The 13,542-nt window shown below is 35.7% G+C and overlaps 1 protein-coding gene across 1 annotated transcript in view; it reads left to right on the top strand.

The window, feature by feature from the left end:
* The first annotated feature begins 1,104 nt into the window (after window positions 1-1,104).
* The window catches only part of LOC139743705 (hypoxia up-regulated protein 1-like), a 33,629-nt gene continuing 21,191 nt past the window's right edge, over window positions 1,105-13,542 (top strand). Inside the window, exons 1-3 of the mRNA XM_071654163.1 lie at window positions 1,105-1,274; window positions 2,977-3,055; window positions 12,905-13,034. Of these exons, the coding sequence (XP_071510264.1) occupies window positions 1,105-1,274; window positions 2,977-3,055; window positions 12,905-13,034 (379 nt within the window). The remainder of the gene's footprint in view (window positions 1,275-2,976; window positions 3,056-12,904; window positions 13,035-13,542) is intronic.

The following is a 13,542-nucleotide window of genomic DNA, read 5'->3' as shown; positions in this document are numbered from 1 at the left end:
CCAGGAATGAATGAGGTTGAGATGTTATCCTGCCGCAGCGCAGCACACAGCTCAGGTACCAATCCACAGTGACACACATACCACAAAAGTCTTTGTCGTTCATAAGACTGTCTTTTACAAAGTGTAGTTGCACAAGTGTTGTTGGGGATCCTTACCTAAGTGTTTTATTTCCAGAGGTGATCTCTATTTGTCAACCAGTACCACGATGCTCAGCCAGCAGGCATGATCTGTCACCTCTGCCTCAAATCTCAGGGCAGCGAGCTCCTCATGTACTTTACGTGGCATGGGTTTTCGTCTGCCGTGATACTGGAGCAGTTTAGTTATTGTTAACTTGTGCTTAACATATAACTGAGCTATGTGTGTCTCGCCATTCCCCACATGCAAATTTGGGAAGTTCCTCAGTTGTCAACACTTATTGTTCTTCTTCTCCTCCTTTTTTTCCTTCTTTTTCTTGGTTGATATTGAATATTGATATTGTCATTAATTTGTAGCTCCCTCCAGAGTTCAGCCATGTTCAGCATTGAACTTTGCATACATTGCAGTTTAGTGTGACTTTATTTGTGCCTTGAATTGTTTAATGTTTATTGTTTTACACCCATTCACAAGCTGTTGAATTGCTCATCATACCTCAACTGGTACTTGTGGAAGATTTCAACAAACTGCTAACCACTATTTGTCTTCCCAAACAGATCTCCCGGAATGAGTGTACGATATGTTGAGAAATGTAAATGTGCCTTAGTTCCATAGAAGTTGAAAGGTGCCTTAGTTCTGTAGAATTATCAGTACATTTTATGATAATGACATTTTAGATTTCATACCTGTTTTCAAGTCAAAAAGGGACATTTCAATCCATGAGGAATATGTTTGATTTTTACATTTCTTTTTCAGAAGTACTACCATTAATCAGCTCTTTTTAGTCAATCGTGTGTCATTTTAGAAAAGAAAAAGCAAGTCTTATTTCATTTAGGTATTTGCTGTATAGTTATACAAGTGAGTAGATATATCTTTTTCTTTTTTATTTTAGATCAGATATGATATCTTGAACCCTTGATGACTTGTCATAACATTCACATCTTTTTCCTTACCTTCTGATTTCACCCAGCCATGAGGGTACCAAGCTTAGTTGGGCTGCTGTTGGCGGTCAGTCTGGTCTTGCTGACCGGTCAACCCAAGCTGACCAGTGGTCTGGCGGTCATGTCTGTAGACTTGGGCAGTGAGTGGATCAAGGTGGCTATAGTGAAGCCAGGTGTTCCAATGGAAATTGTTCTAAACAAGTGAGTATTACCCAGCTGGTATGAATACCTTGACCTTCCAAGGGCGACTAAAACACATTATAGAATGGGTAGCGAGAATCCTGCGATCTCATTGGTCGAGAGCTATGTGTTGATTTTTACTGGCCGCACGCTGAGTCACAGTGGTAAACATGTTATCGCGCACTTGTAGCAAGAGTACGCGTACTTGTAATAAAGATTCGCGCACTAAGCAAGCGTTCACGCACCCAGTACGAGACGCCTATTGGCTAAAACAACCATGCATCAGTATTTACTGATGCATGGCTGGCCGTGCATCCAGTAAAAACTGATGCATGGTATGTGTGTGCCAAGCCAAAACGAAATGCATCCAGTAATTTTTGTCATCGGGTGACACGATAGAAAAATGGGTTTTTGGCAAGAAAATTACCCATTCTATAATCAGATGACGCACATGTCTTTTCGTGCGTCAGTCGGAATATAGTGTGCACGCGGTAACTATGTGATTTAGCCTAAACCCACGAGGCGAAGCCGAGTGGGTTAAGCATTCCATAGTTACCTTCTGCACACAATTACGACTGACGCACTCAGACCTGTGCGTCACTTGTATACGGTATTAGTCTGTAGGGCAACGCCAAGTAAATAAACATGCATCAATACCAGTTTACCCTTTGTGTGCTTTGGGTGCTGATTGGCTCAGTAAATCCCAGCATTATACACGCTGTCCAAAGTCCCTGGTACAGAAAGGCTTTTCAGAACAGTTTAGGGCACTTGTCCTTAAAGGTAGGGGATACCTTTTACAGACCTCCCAAAATGCAGCAAAACATTAAATATGAACCTCAGGGGACTTGTTTAGGCCACTGCTGAAAAATTTGGAAGTCAACAGTTATCTACAATTTGAATAATGCACAAAACTCAACTACTCAGTAGTTCTGTGTGTCAGCCACACTTAAGCCTTTTTGTTGCAGTCTTCTGCATTTTTATCTATAAACACAAATCTAAAAGTATAAGAGCTGATTTAATAACATATAGAGTGTGTGGCAAGAATGTATATAGAAATGTTTGTAAGTTTTGATGAACTTTCTTCACAAAATATACATGATGGACACACATGCAGTGCATGGGTCTGCAAAGGTAGCCTAGTAATGTACTGGAATTTACGGTGAGCCCCGAAAAAAATTCAATTCAAAATCTAACGGTCAAAAAAGTGTACTAAATGCTACCTTCCACTTTCAATACTTTATGGGAGTTTCTAAAATGATTACTCTCTTCAACATACCACTGTATTTATACAACTCTTCATTTAAGGCATGCAAATGGGATTCCCTACCTTTAAGCCCATGCAAGCAAATAGGAGAAATACAATACCGACTTTTTGAAATGTATACCTTGTTTGATAGCCTGCCAAAGACCTATCAGAAAGTTATGGAATGGATGAATCCTGCCAGTAGTTGAGACTAAATCCTGTTGCTGATAGTTTATTTCACCATTCAATTCAATTCAATTCAATTCAATTCATACATTTATTCAGTATAAATCATCAGTTCAATTTAGTTCAACTCATATCATAATTCACTGTCTAGGCAGAACTTAATCACACTGTTAGCATTACATTTCAAAGTAAATGAAATTATCATTAAAGCAATTAAAGTTAAAGTTCTTTTTTGTACTCTTTCCAATTTTTATCTGAGTGGCCTTTCAATGTTTTCCATGTGTGCGTGTACAGAGAAAGTCGCAGGAAAACGCCAGTAAGCATCGGCCTTCGAGATGACGAGCTACTCTTTGGAGACCCAGCTCTATCAATGGTGAGTGTTTCTTCCCCAGAATGAGTTCTGTCATCAGACTGCTTAATAACTGCCTCTAACCATCAACAGTGCAGCTTGCCTGTGATTGTTGCCAATTTGAGCTGGTGATTGGGTGTATGACGGAAAAGAGAGAAAGCATGAAAAGAATATTAGACAAACTAAAAACAGGTTTTTGTAAAGTAAATATTACAGAGTTTTGTTTGTTTTGTTTCTTTTGAAACTTTTAATTGATCAGGAAGTGTCCATCAAAACAACACTAATCATATCATGATTTCATACAGCAGAATCAACATGGCACAACATAGTGAAACAACAAAAACAACAAAAAAATTTAAGGAATTATATCAATCAGAATAATATACGCATAGTAGGTAATGGTATTCATTAACGATAAGGATCAAAACAAATTTTCTACAGGGAGCCAAATATCACCGAGTTCTCTGCTAGAGCATTGTGTATGAAAGTGAGCAAAGACTTCTTTGGTTGTTACAGTATATAAATGAGCAGATACAGGACTTGAAACACAAGACTGAACTGATGTTTTCTGTTGATTTCACACAGACCAAGGTTTGTTTAGTTTTGCTTTTGGTGTTTTTCTGTCTTCATGCTGCAGGTGCCAGAGGCATGTTGTATGTGCTTCACATGTTCTGTTATTAATTAACACAAAATCTCAAGAATTATATTGTATCTTACTGAATGCCATGGGACTGTTCAGTATCCTGTTTTTGGTATATCAACGAAGAGGGCAACTGTGAATGAAAATGTCTTCACTGTTCCATGCAATTTTATCAAACTTATTAAAGGTACTGTTTACCTTTGGGAACAGTGATTTAAAGATGTTTAAGATTTATATCACTTTTGATACATCATGTGTAGGTCAGTTGTATCACAAAACATCCTACCATACAAATTTTTGCAATAAAGCCTGAAATATAAGGAGATATAACTATTTTTCTCATTAAACCGTAACTGTAGACAGTTTTAATAGTCTGGAAACACTTGTATGAAAAAAAAAATATTGTTCACATTTTGTATATTTGACAATGCTTAACAACGATAATACTGCTTCAAATTTTTACATTGGTTGTTTCTATCACTAACTCCCATTTTAGAACTAATTTGAAGCAATAATGCTGGGTTTTTGTTTCAATGCAAATGGTAAATTATGCCTTTAATGTGAATCAAAAGTAATTTGAGATACCCAGTGATGACACATTTTTGAAAAACTCAAGTTTTTAGTTTTTTTTTTTTTTTTTTTTTAAATGACACTGCTATAGTCTGGTATATCATGGTTTTTACAATAATGTGACATTCATATTGACATCTTTTTGTACATTCATATCTTCTGACAGATATTGGGCCATTCTTTGAAAAGTGAACCAAATTTCAAAAAAATGAAGTTTGTTCTATGAAATTTTGAGTTGGTTAATCACACAGAGCACTGTCTGAAGTTGCATGAATTATATTTTTATTTTTAAATTGAGGTCATTATTGTGCTCATTTGCATATATTTACATAGGCATAGATAATACAGGAAAAATTGAGCATTTTTGCCCTTTGTTTGACTGATGGAAAGATGTGTTTATTAACTTCCTTTCTGTGATATATGGTAAAATTATGTTTGTCCCCACGTGATTGAACATATCTAGCCTAAGAATGATAGACATCATGAAATCATAAGGATGTAATTAACATACAAAGTTAATTACCTCTAAATGTCACACACGTGACCGAAAAACAGGAAAAGTTTATGCTAATTAAAAACCTGAGCCATGATCAACTTTCTTTTTCATGTCAAAAGCTAGTTTGATTGTATCTTACTTTTCACCAAATATAAGCATCCTACAGTATCAGACTTAATTAATAACAAGCAAATTAATTGGTCACACACGTGACCACTGGTCACGTGTGTGACATGAGTGTGGTTACGTGTGTGACCAGCAATTAATTTGTACACTTTAATAATGCACATTGTTGCCCCTTTTTCATGACAAGAATGTACCCATATTCAATGGTACACTCTACACAGTTATTTCAAGAATGATACCCTTAAAACAATGGAGTGAATGTGCAGTGTCCAACTCTTAGTCTCCAGTTTGACACTTTTGATACCAGAATGCACAAAGTTCATCGTAACTTCCTATTCAAGCTGGTGAGGAGTCTGCTGGACAATTGTGTTGCAATTTATGTCACTGTCAAACAAAAGATATTCACATTTAATTTCTTGTTACACAGTAAAACCATTTTTGATTGTGATTACTTAAATCTGATTAACAGTTGTCTCATCTACAATATCCACATAAATAATCTTGTACATTTCGTGTGCATGTGTATTGCATTTTTTTTTAAAGACTAGCAGTCATGCCATTGAAAAGAATTAGGATTGGTACATGTATGCAAAGATGTACATGTAAGCAAAGATGTACATGTAAGTTGCATTGTCAGGTTATTCTACCCTGAATTCATTTGACATATTCAAACACTGCCAAAGTTAATTTAAACTGCACAGAATTTTGTAGTCATGTTTGCATGCTGCTCATCTGATGTACATGTAGAGTGTATGTGTAATGCCCTACACAAAATGTGTAAAGCAACTAGGCAATGACATTTTTTTATGACTTTGATCATCTTTTAGAAGACATACCAGAACTGGGAAGCTACACTATATCTATCCAAATATTTGCAAGCAAATTGATTTCAGCAACTAAAGAATTGATGAAGATATCACTGAGAACGAGAACATCATTATTCAAAAATATTACACACTGCTATGTGTAATGATATGGGGAAAAATAATTGATGCTTGATTTATGATATCTAGGTACCAATAAAGATTTGATTAGAATTCAAAATCAGTATCTTAAACATCCAGGATGGATCATTGCAAATTGAATTAGCAAGGTTCAGAATAATTAAGTCAATCAAACAGTTTCATGTGAGTCTGATTTGAAATGTGATAGAAGAGTGAGGAGAGCATTCACAAATTTCTTCTTTATTACAGTAATATAAAGGAAGGGAGATCGCTTGCGACTTCTAATTAGGTGATACGCTATCAGCGTATCACCTATTGTGATTGTCAAAATCTCTCTTTATTTCTTTTTATTCTTCTTTCTTTCTGGACAATTTTGTGTCATCAATATCTCAAGAATGACATTACGGAATAACATGACATTTTCAGGGAACATGTCTCATGACAATATCTAGCCACAATAAGGTTTTCATGACAGTAACATATCTATGACGTCGTCTAGGCGCCATTTTGTGATTTTTGGACCATGTTACATGATCGATCATAACTTCATAACTAAAGGTCATTTCTGTATCATTTTTTGTGGACATAAAGTTCAGGTCACGTTCTATCTTACTTCTTTTGATGCTAATTACCTAGGACATCATTAAGTGCGCGTAAGCGCGCGTCAAAATTTTAAAAGGCTCAAAACAACTTTCCAATGGGAAATCTCGAAGTTTCAGACAATTTTATGCGTTTCAAACAATTTTGCGCGTGCGTGTCCGTCCGCGCATTTTCGCGCGCACAGCGCGTCAGCAACATGAAAATACACTTTTTTTGACAGATTTGGATTCCTGATACTTTGAGCAACAATATCCATTGATTTCTAATCGATTCCTACAAATAACAAAGCAATGCACTTGCGTCAAAGTTCAAATTTCGCGTGCGCGTCTATGTGCAAATATAGTGAAAAAACATGTCTTTGTTTATTTCGCCATAGCTCTTTAAAACGTCAGGTGACCCTATGTTTTTATTGCATATTACAAAAGCATATAAATTGGACATGACGTTTCAAGTATCATTATTTCCATAATTACATTATGACGTCATCATATCGTCATCTGAAATAAAAAAAGTGGAATTAATTTTTTTGAGGTACTGTTTCTGACATTCATTTGCTCGTATCTCTGTTGTTTAAGCTCAATATTATCCCAAATTCAGATATGTTGTACTTTGAACATTTGCCTTTCAAGTCCATGTCATGGTTTTGAAATTTGATGACGTCATCATGCTTTAAATTGTGTTTAAAGGTAAAGACGCAAAATCGGACAAGTTTACGTGTTATGTCTATGGGAGGTGATTTTTTTAGAAACCATGCATTGACTTGACAACGTTTAAGCACCTTTATCTCAGCTGATTTTGCTTCATTTCCTCTGAAACTTATTTATGTTGTAGCTGTGACAATAAGCTGCAGTAATCATGCATTTTATTCTTTGAAATCTCCTCATGAGGTTGACAATTTTGCAATTTAAAACTGAAAATGAGAATGGAATGCGGACCAAACGATTCCTGATTCATCTTTCACGTACATAAGCTTACGTTCCTCTAATTTTCTCGTCGAGACGTATGGCCGAGTGGTTAGAGGCGTCGTCTTAGAAACGTGAGGTTGCACACGTACGGGTTCGATCCTCACAAGAGCACGAAAGAAAATAATATTTTTTTTTTTTACTTTTTTTCTTCAATGGAGTACTACACCTTCGTCCATGTAGAAATCACGTTTGCATGTAAACACACCTATACGCACACACTCACACAGTATACCTTTGTTTTGCGTTGGAGACTGCATTACTTCGACTGCTGCAAAATTATAGTTTTGCAGGTTGGGCTTTTCAAACTGATATAGTATACTGTAACAAAATGAAATTTGTTCATATCAATTCAGTAACACAATGTAGTCGTGGTTACTTTGTGCTGATTTATACATGTAACAAGCTATACATTGTAAAAAAGGTATTCAGTCTTCTGTATTGATGATTATTTGTCAATTAGTGGTTTTTGTGGAGTTTCAGATAGTGATAAAAAGTATGGATGATAAGTGCAGCGATAATTCCTATAGTTAGTTCAAAGCTGTGTTACAGATGTTTGATACATACATTTAGCATTGTGTGTGTGTATATACGTGTGTATACAGGTTGGCCATATGACACATTCTAGACAATTACTCTTAATTGATTAGCAAACGTGATCAGCTATGGAACTGGATATGGTACTAATGTATGATGTTAATGATTCTGATTAAACTGTGACGAGTTTAAAGGGATAGCGTAACTGTGTGTAAAAATAAGGCAATTATAAGGATATTTTAGGGCAATTTGATAACCATGCCTATAATAATTTCATACAGGTACTAATGCCTGCCTCATATTCATGTGATAGATCGTCATGTCAATAGCAAACTGACAACGTACGATGAATGTGTTATATATTGAACAACTGTCTTTCAAGTCCATAACGTTCCCCATATTTTCCCGTCGAGACGTGTCGCCGAGTGGTTAAAGGCGACGTCTCAGAGACGTGAGGTTGCGGGTTTGAACCCCACAAGATCACGAAACAAAATAATTAGCTACTTTACTGTTTTTTTTCTTCAATTTTGTATTACATATTCGTCCATGTAGAAATCACGTTCGTATATAAACGCACCTATACACACACACAGACACACACACACGCCATATCCCTCTTTTTTGTGTGTTGGAGACCACATTGCTTCGACTGCAGCAACATTTTGCAGGTTGACTTTGTCAAACCGATCATAGTATGTAATGACGACGACTGAGGTGTTGTACTTTGAACAATTTTCTTTCAAGACGATGTCATTGTTTTGTAATTTGATGACGTCATTACACTGAAAATTGTGATTAAAGGCAAGGTATCAAAACCAGCCGATTATAGGTTTTATGTCTGCGGGACGTATTTTTCCCAAGTTGCCAGAAATGGCATAGCGACCTCAGTCGTTACAAGGCCGCTTTTCCGTCTAGCAATGCAATAGATGTTCACACGGCCACGTTAGTTGAGTGGGCATTGACTTTCCCCCCGTTATATCTATACATTGTTGTTGTTTTTTTGTCTTACCATTTCCGTGGATGACCCGTGGCCGAGTGGTTACAGAAACGGTTTCGCATGCACGCTCAATATAACTTCAAGGTGCCTATATCACATTCTTTTCTTTGTCGATCACAGATGACTGTCATCTGATGACCACAAGCGTATCACCTAACTCGTCCTCAATGTGACGAGTTTTCATGTCTCGTTTACTTTGATAATCAAACTACACTGAATTGATATCAAACATTCAGAGAAAAGTAGCCATTTGTGTGTAAATACATATGTAATCCAAGAATTCTGGTTGCCTCTGATTGGCATGAAACATAGTGTAATATAAAATTAGAAAATGATTGTATGATTTTGCGCATGTTTGTGTATGGGGTGTTGATTTTTTACTTAATATTAGAACATGCACACAATAATTCAATGCAATCAAAACAAATGGCCAGGTTGGTAAAGACAGCATAACACTTAAAACCAACCTATGCTAGTATGTGCATATTCATTATTGTATCATATACACATATTTCTGCAGTAAATATAAACTTGAAGTGACACTGCCTGCTTTTTATACCATTTCATGAACTTGAAAAAATAAACATTTTGAGGTCCCTTTTTGTGTCTTTATTTTTAAAATCAGCTAAACTAAATTTTCACATCAGATAAAACCATTGATAGCTGAAACTATGAATTATTAGATCTAATTTAGCACAGGTTTTCACCATCCATGGAATGTTCCTGGATTTTCTTGGTCAGTATCATGTCACACATGTGACCACCCAAATGTCACACACGTGACCATACATCAGCACATAAAGTAATACATAAACAAATACCTGTTACAGATTTATACTGTTTGTGGCTCATTTCCTATTCACAAAACTCTAATGCATGTCTGCTAGAATCATTAACATTCTAGCTTTTAAGAATTCACAGAGTTTGTAAGTTAAGTCTTGATCATGAAAAACCTCATTCCGTGCGAGGTCACACACGTGACCGACCTTATTTGACCTCTGACCCTTAATCAACAAAATGTACATCACATTTCAAATTGTTGCGTGATAGGTTTTGATATACATAAGTCAAATACACACAAACAATTAGTATACCTGTAAGGCCTTTAGAGTTATATGAGATACTTTTCCCAATTTGCAGTATTTTTGGTCACACACGTGACTAAGAATGGCCCTATTAGTTTAAACTGGTGGCCTGGAAAAATTAGAATATTCAGAGGCAAAACCTCAGAATATGTGATTCTGATTCAGCATCTTATTTTGAAGTTTATTGATGCTCATGTCAATACTTTCTTTCGTGGATTTGAAATTATTGTCATGTATTTATTGATATATCTTCACACTGTGACTACCATGATGATGTGTCATTTTGAATGCAAAATTTGATAAAATAAATTGATTTGTTTGTGTGTGCTGAGTGACTAAAAAACACATACAAAAGTTGTTGAATTTGCGTCACGCAATTTGCGACCCATTCAAACTGTGCAGAGAAAATTGTATATTTATACTTTTTCAAAATTATAAGGATATTTTTTGCGGGTTGCAGAATTTGTGTTAGCCAAAAGTAATGTGAAATACACAAAAATTAATGCAAGTACAAGCATTTCCGTGTTTACATTAATGAATAAGGCATATTTGTCAACCATATGGAGTTGAATTGCTCTGCATTTTCTTCTTTTTTTCATGAAACTGAAACTACCCATTATGTTTGATTTTCACACACTATGAAACTACACCCATGTGTATTTCCAGTGGCCTGTGCCATACATGTAATTCATTGCTTTCTTATTTTCTACTATTTTGTTGGTGTATTGAAAGTACAGACCTGCATTGGGCAAACTAGGTATCTGTGTTGAGTCTGTGTAGTGACAGGGAAGGTTGAAACATCTGTCGCTGGTGATATTCTGTGCAGTTTAAATGTTTTTATAGTGAAAAGCATGAATCATCAAACAGCAGAATCAAATCTAATACCAACTTTTCAAACATTGGTCCTGCCCTGTTTCCTATTGCTACAATATTCAGTTTGACATCGTGAATTAAGATTTGGGCCCAATTTGATTGTTTTTTTTTTCTGTCATGGATACATTGAGATTTATGCTCTCGTCTCTTGATAAGCAGTTAACAATCCCCATTTGGAAGACTTAAATATTAAAGGTTACCCGGCATTGCAATGCATTATTTGCATACAAGGTGATCTCTGTTGATGACTTCATCATCCCATATTCAATATAAAAACATTCTTTAAAAGGCCTAAAGAATGAAACTTTGTTACACTTGTAGAATTACATACAATGTCATGTGCACAAATTTTGTGACAGGAAACAAGAAACTAGATTGCCAGTGCCATTACCAGGGTAGCTATGATCCCGTCCTGCCAAGAAATTAACACTGTCATAAAATATGCAAGGTTTGTGTCAGCTCTCAGTCTGCATGAATTATTCATGAACCCTGGCAAGTGCCTCCGTAATTACTCAACCCTTAAAGGATGTGGCGCATTAATTTACTTAATTGTCCATCAAGGAAATATTGGAAAAGTATTTTAGCTAAAATGATAGGCTTTTTCTCATGAAAATGATGTGCATGCCAAGTTAGACCAAAGCACGCAGACACACACACATACATGCTAAAAACATAACATACACGTGTACTTTATTCAGAATTTGTCTGAAGAGTGAAGGAAAGAGATGATGTGATGGGCTAGTAACATCAGCTGGCTACTTGGGTATAACTGCAATTTCTTTACTGTGGAAATGAACATTAGATAGAGAATATCCATTTTCTGTATTTGAGAAGCATAGTAACTCGTATAGTTTAAAATACACAGTGTATACTCTTGCATTATACAGTAGATATTTGCCAAAATGATTTGTAAAATATACCCCCCCCCCCAAAGAAAAAGTAAAAAAAAAAAGTCCCTTGTGTGTTGTCCTCTGATTTCAAAGACTTTTTTGTCATTGTGGAGAGCTCAAATTCTCATAAAGCCTGAGTGTTTTTACAAGGGAGTGATATGATAATTCTTTTTTTTTTTAAATCATCATAATGAGTCACTTCCTGGGAATTTATACTTCCTGGGTGTAGCTTGCATATCATACCATTATTGGCTTGTGTAAAAATAATTGTCTGTCTTTACCGAGATGATACAATATTATAAGTTGATTGTGTAGAAAAATAATTATGAACAGTCACTAGAAAAAGACATGTACACTGTATAGATCTGTTCAATGTTTGTCATGCTACTGAAATAATCATTGTACATCGTATTTTGTATACGATCGATGTTAAACTTTGCTGGAATGAAATAGATTTTTTCCCTCTGTTACAGTTACCTCTAAATTGCAGTGCACATTCTTATGTACATGTACATTATATGTTTGTATAATGTATAGATAGTGCAAGACAAGAATTTTATATTGTACTTGTTTGTACTGGGTTTGTGTTAAATATCAGAGTAATCTTATGTTGTTTTTTTTTCAACAAAATGTTATTCATACTGGGTCAAAATATTGATTGGTTTGTTGTTTTGTATTATTTTGTATCTTGTACTATTTTGAACTTTGTTTCATATACAATGTAGCATTGTTTGCAACAGATGCTCTGGTGAAGAACAGCACACTTGTATTGAATTTGGTGATTTAGAACACCTTAAAGTTATTTTAGCCTTGTATGATATATCTGAGTTATTCTTTCAAAATAGGCCATTCTAGCTGATGATACATGGGTTGCCAGTGTGCTGACAAAAGAATAAACCTGACTTGGCAGCCAGAAAGATGAAGGGGTGTGTGTGTGTGTGTGTGTGTGTGTGTGTGTGTGTGTGTGTGTGTGTGTGTGTGTGTCGGGGGGGGGGGGGGGGAGTTGGATGGAGGGGGGCAGGGCTACTAATACATTATGATTATTTCTATGCTTGACAATACCAGTGGTGGTCTCCAACTCTGGAAATGTTTGATGCAAAGAATCACTACACATTGTGCATTTCCTTTCTTACTTTGTTTTCAATTTCCACAGGGAGTGAAATATCCCAAAAGGAATTATTTTTACATCCAAGATCTCTTGGCCAAACCACTGGACAATCCACTGGTCAAGCTTCACCAAAAGAGATTCCCTTTCTACGACATGGACCAGGATGAGGAAAGAGGTCAGTGGTTGGAATAGCTACTGCAGAAACAAATAAAAAAAAAAAATGAGAGAAGATTGCATTCATGATTAGTGAATGAATGAAAGAATGGATGACTGACTTCAATACTGCATGAATGAATGAATAGATGAGTGAATGAATGAATGAATGAATGAATGAATGAATGAATGAATGAATGACTTCACAGTGAATCCAAGAAATCAATAAGTTCCCAAATGTATGATGTGTTAATGGATGAATTAATCAGTGTGAGTAGTTGTTGAGTATCAATCTTTGCCAATAATTTGAACAGGGATTGACAGAATATTTTACACTTGTAATTGTAAAGATTATAGATGAGTGAGTATCTTCATAGTCTAGATATGTAGGTAAATTAATAAAGAAAGTGAATGAATGTTAATCAGTGATGAAAAACTTGATCAGATATTTCAATCTTGTGCATTGCAACATAATTTACATTCAACTGTCAGTGGGGCCTAGGTAGTGAATGTGGCTACTGTATTTTCAT

The sequence above is a fragment of the Diadema antillarum genome, unplaced genomic scaffold, assembly GCF_040938485.1.
Source record: "Diadema antillarum isolate AM-2024a unplaced genomic scaffold, OU_Dant_1.0 seq00001103_RagTag, whole genome shotgun sequence".
Lineage (NCBI taxonomy): Eukaryota > Metazoa > Echinodermata > Echinoidea > Diadematoida > Diadematidae > Diadema > Diadema antillarum.
Note: the sequence above shows the minus strand (reverse complement) of the source record. Positions and strands in the feature narration are given on the sequence as shown.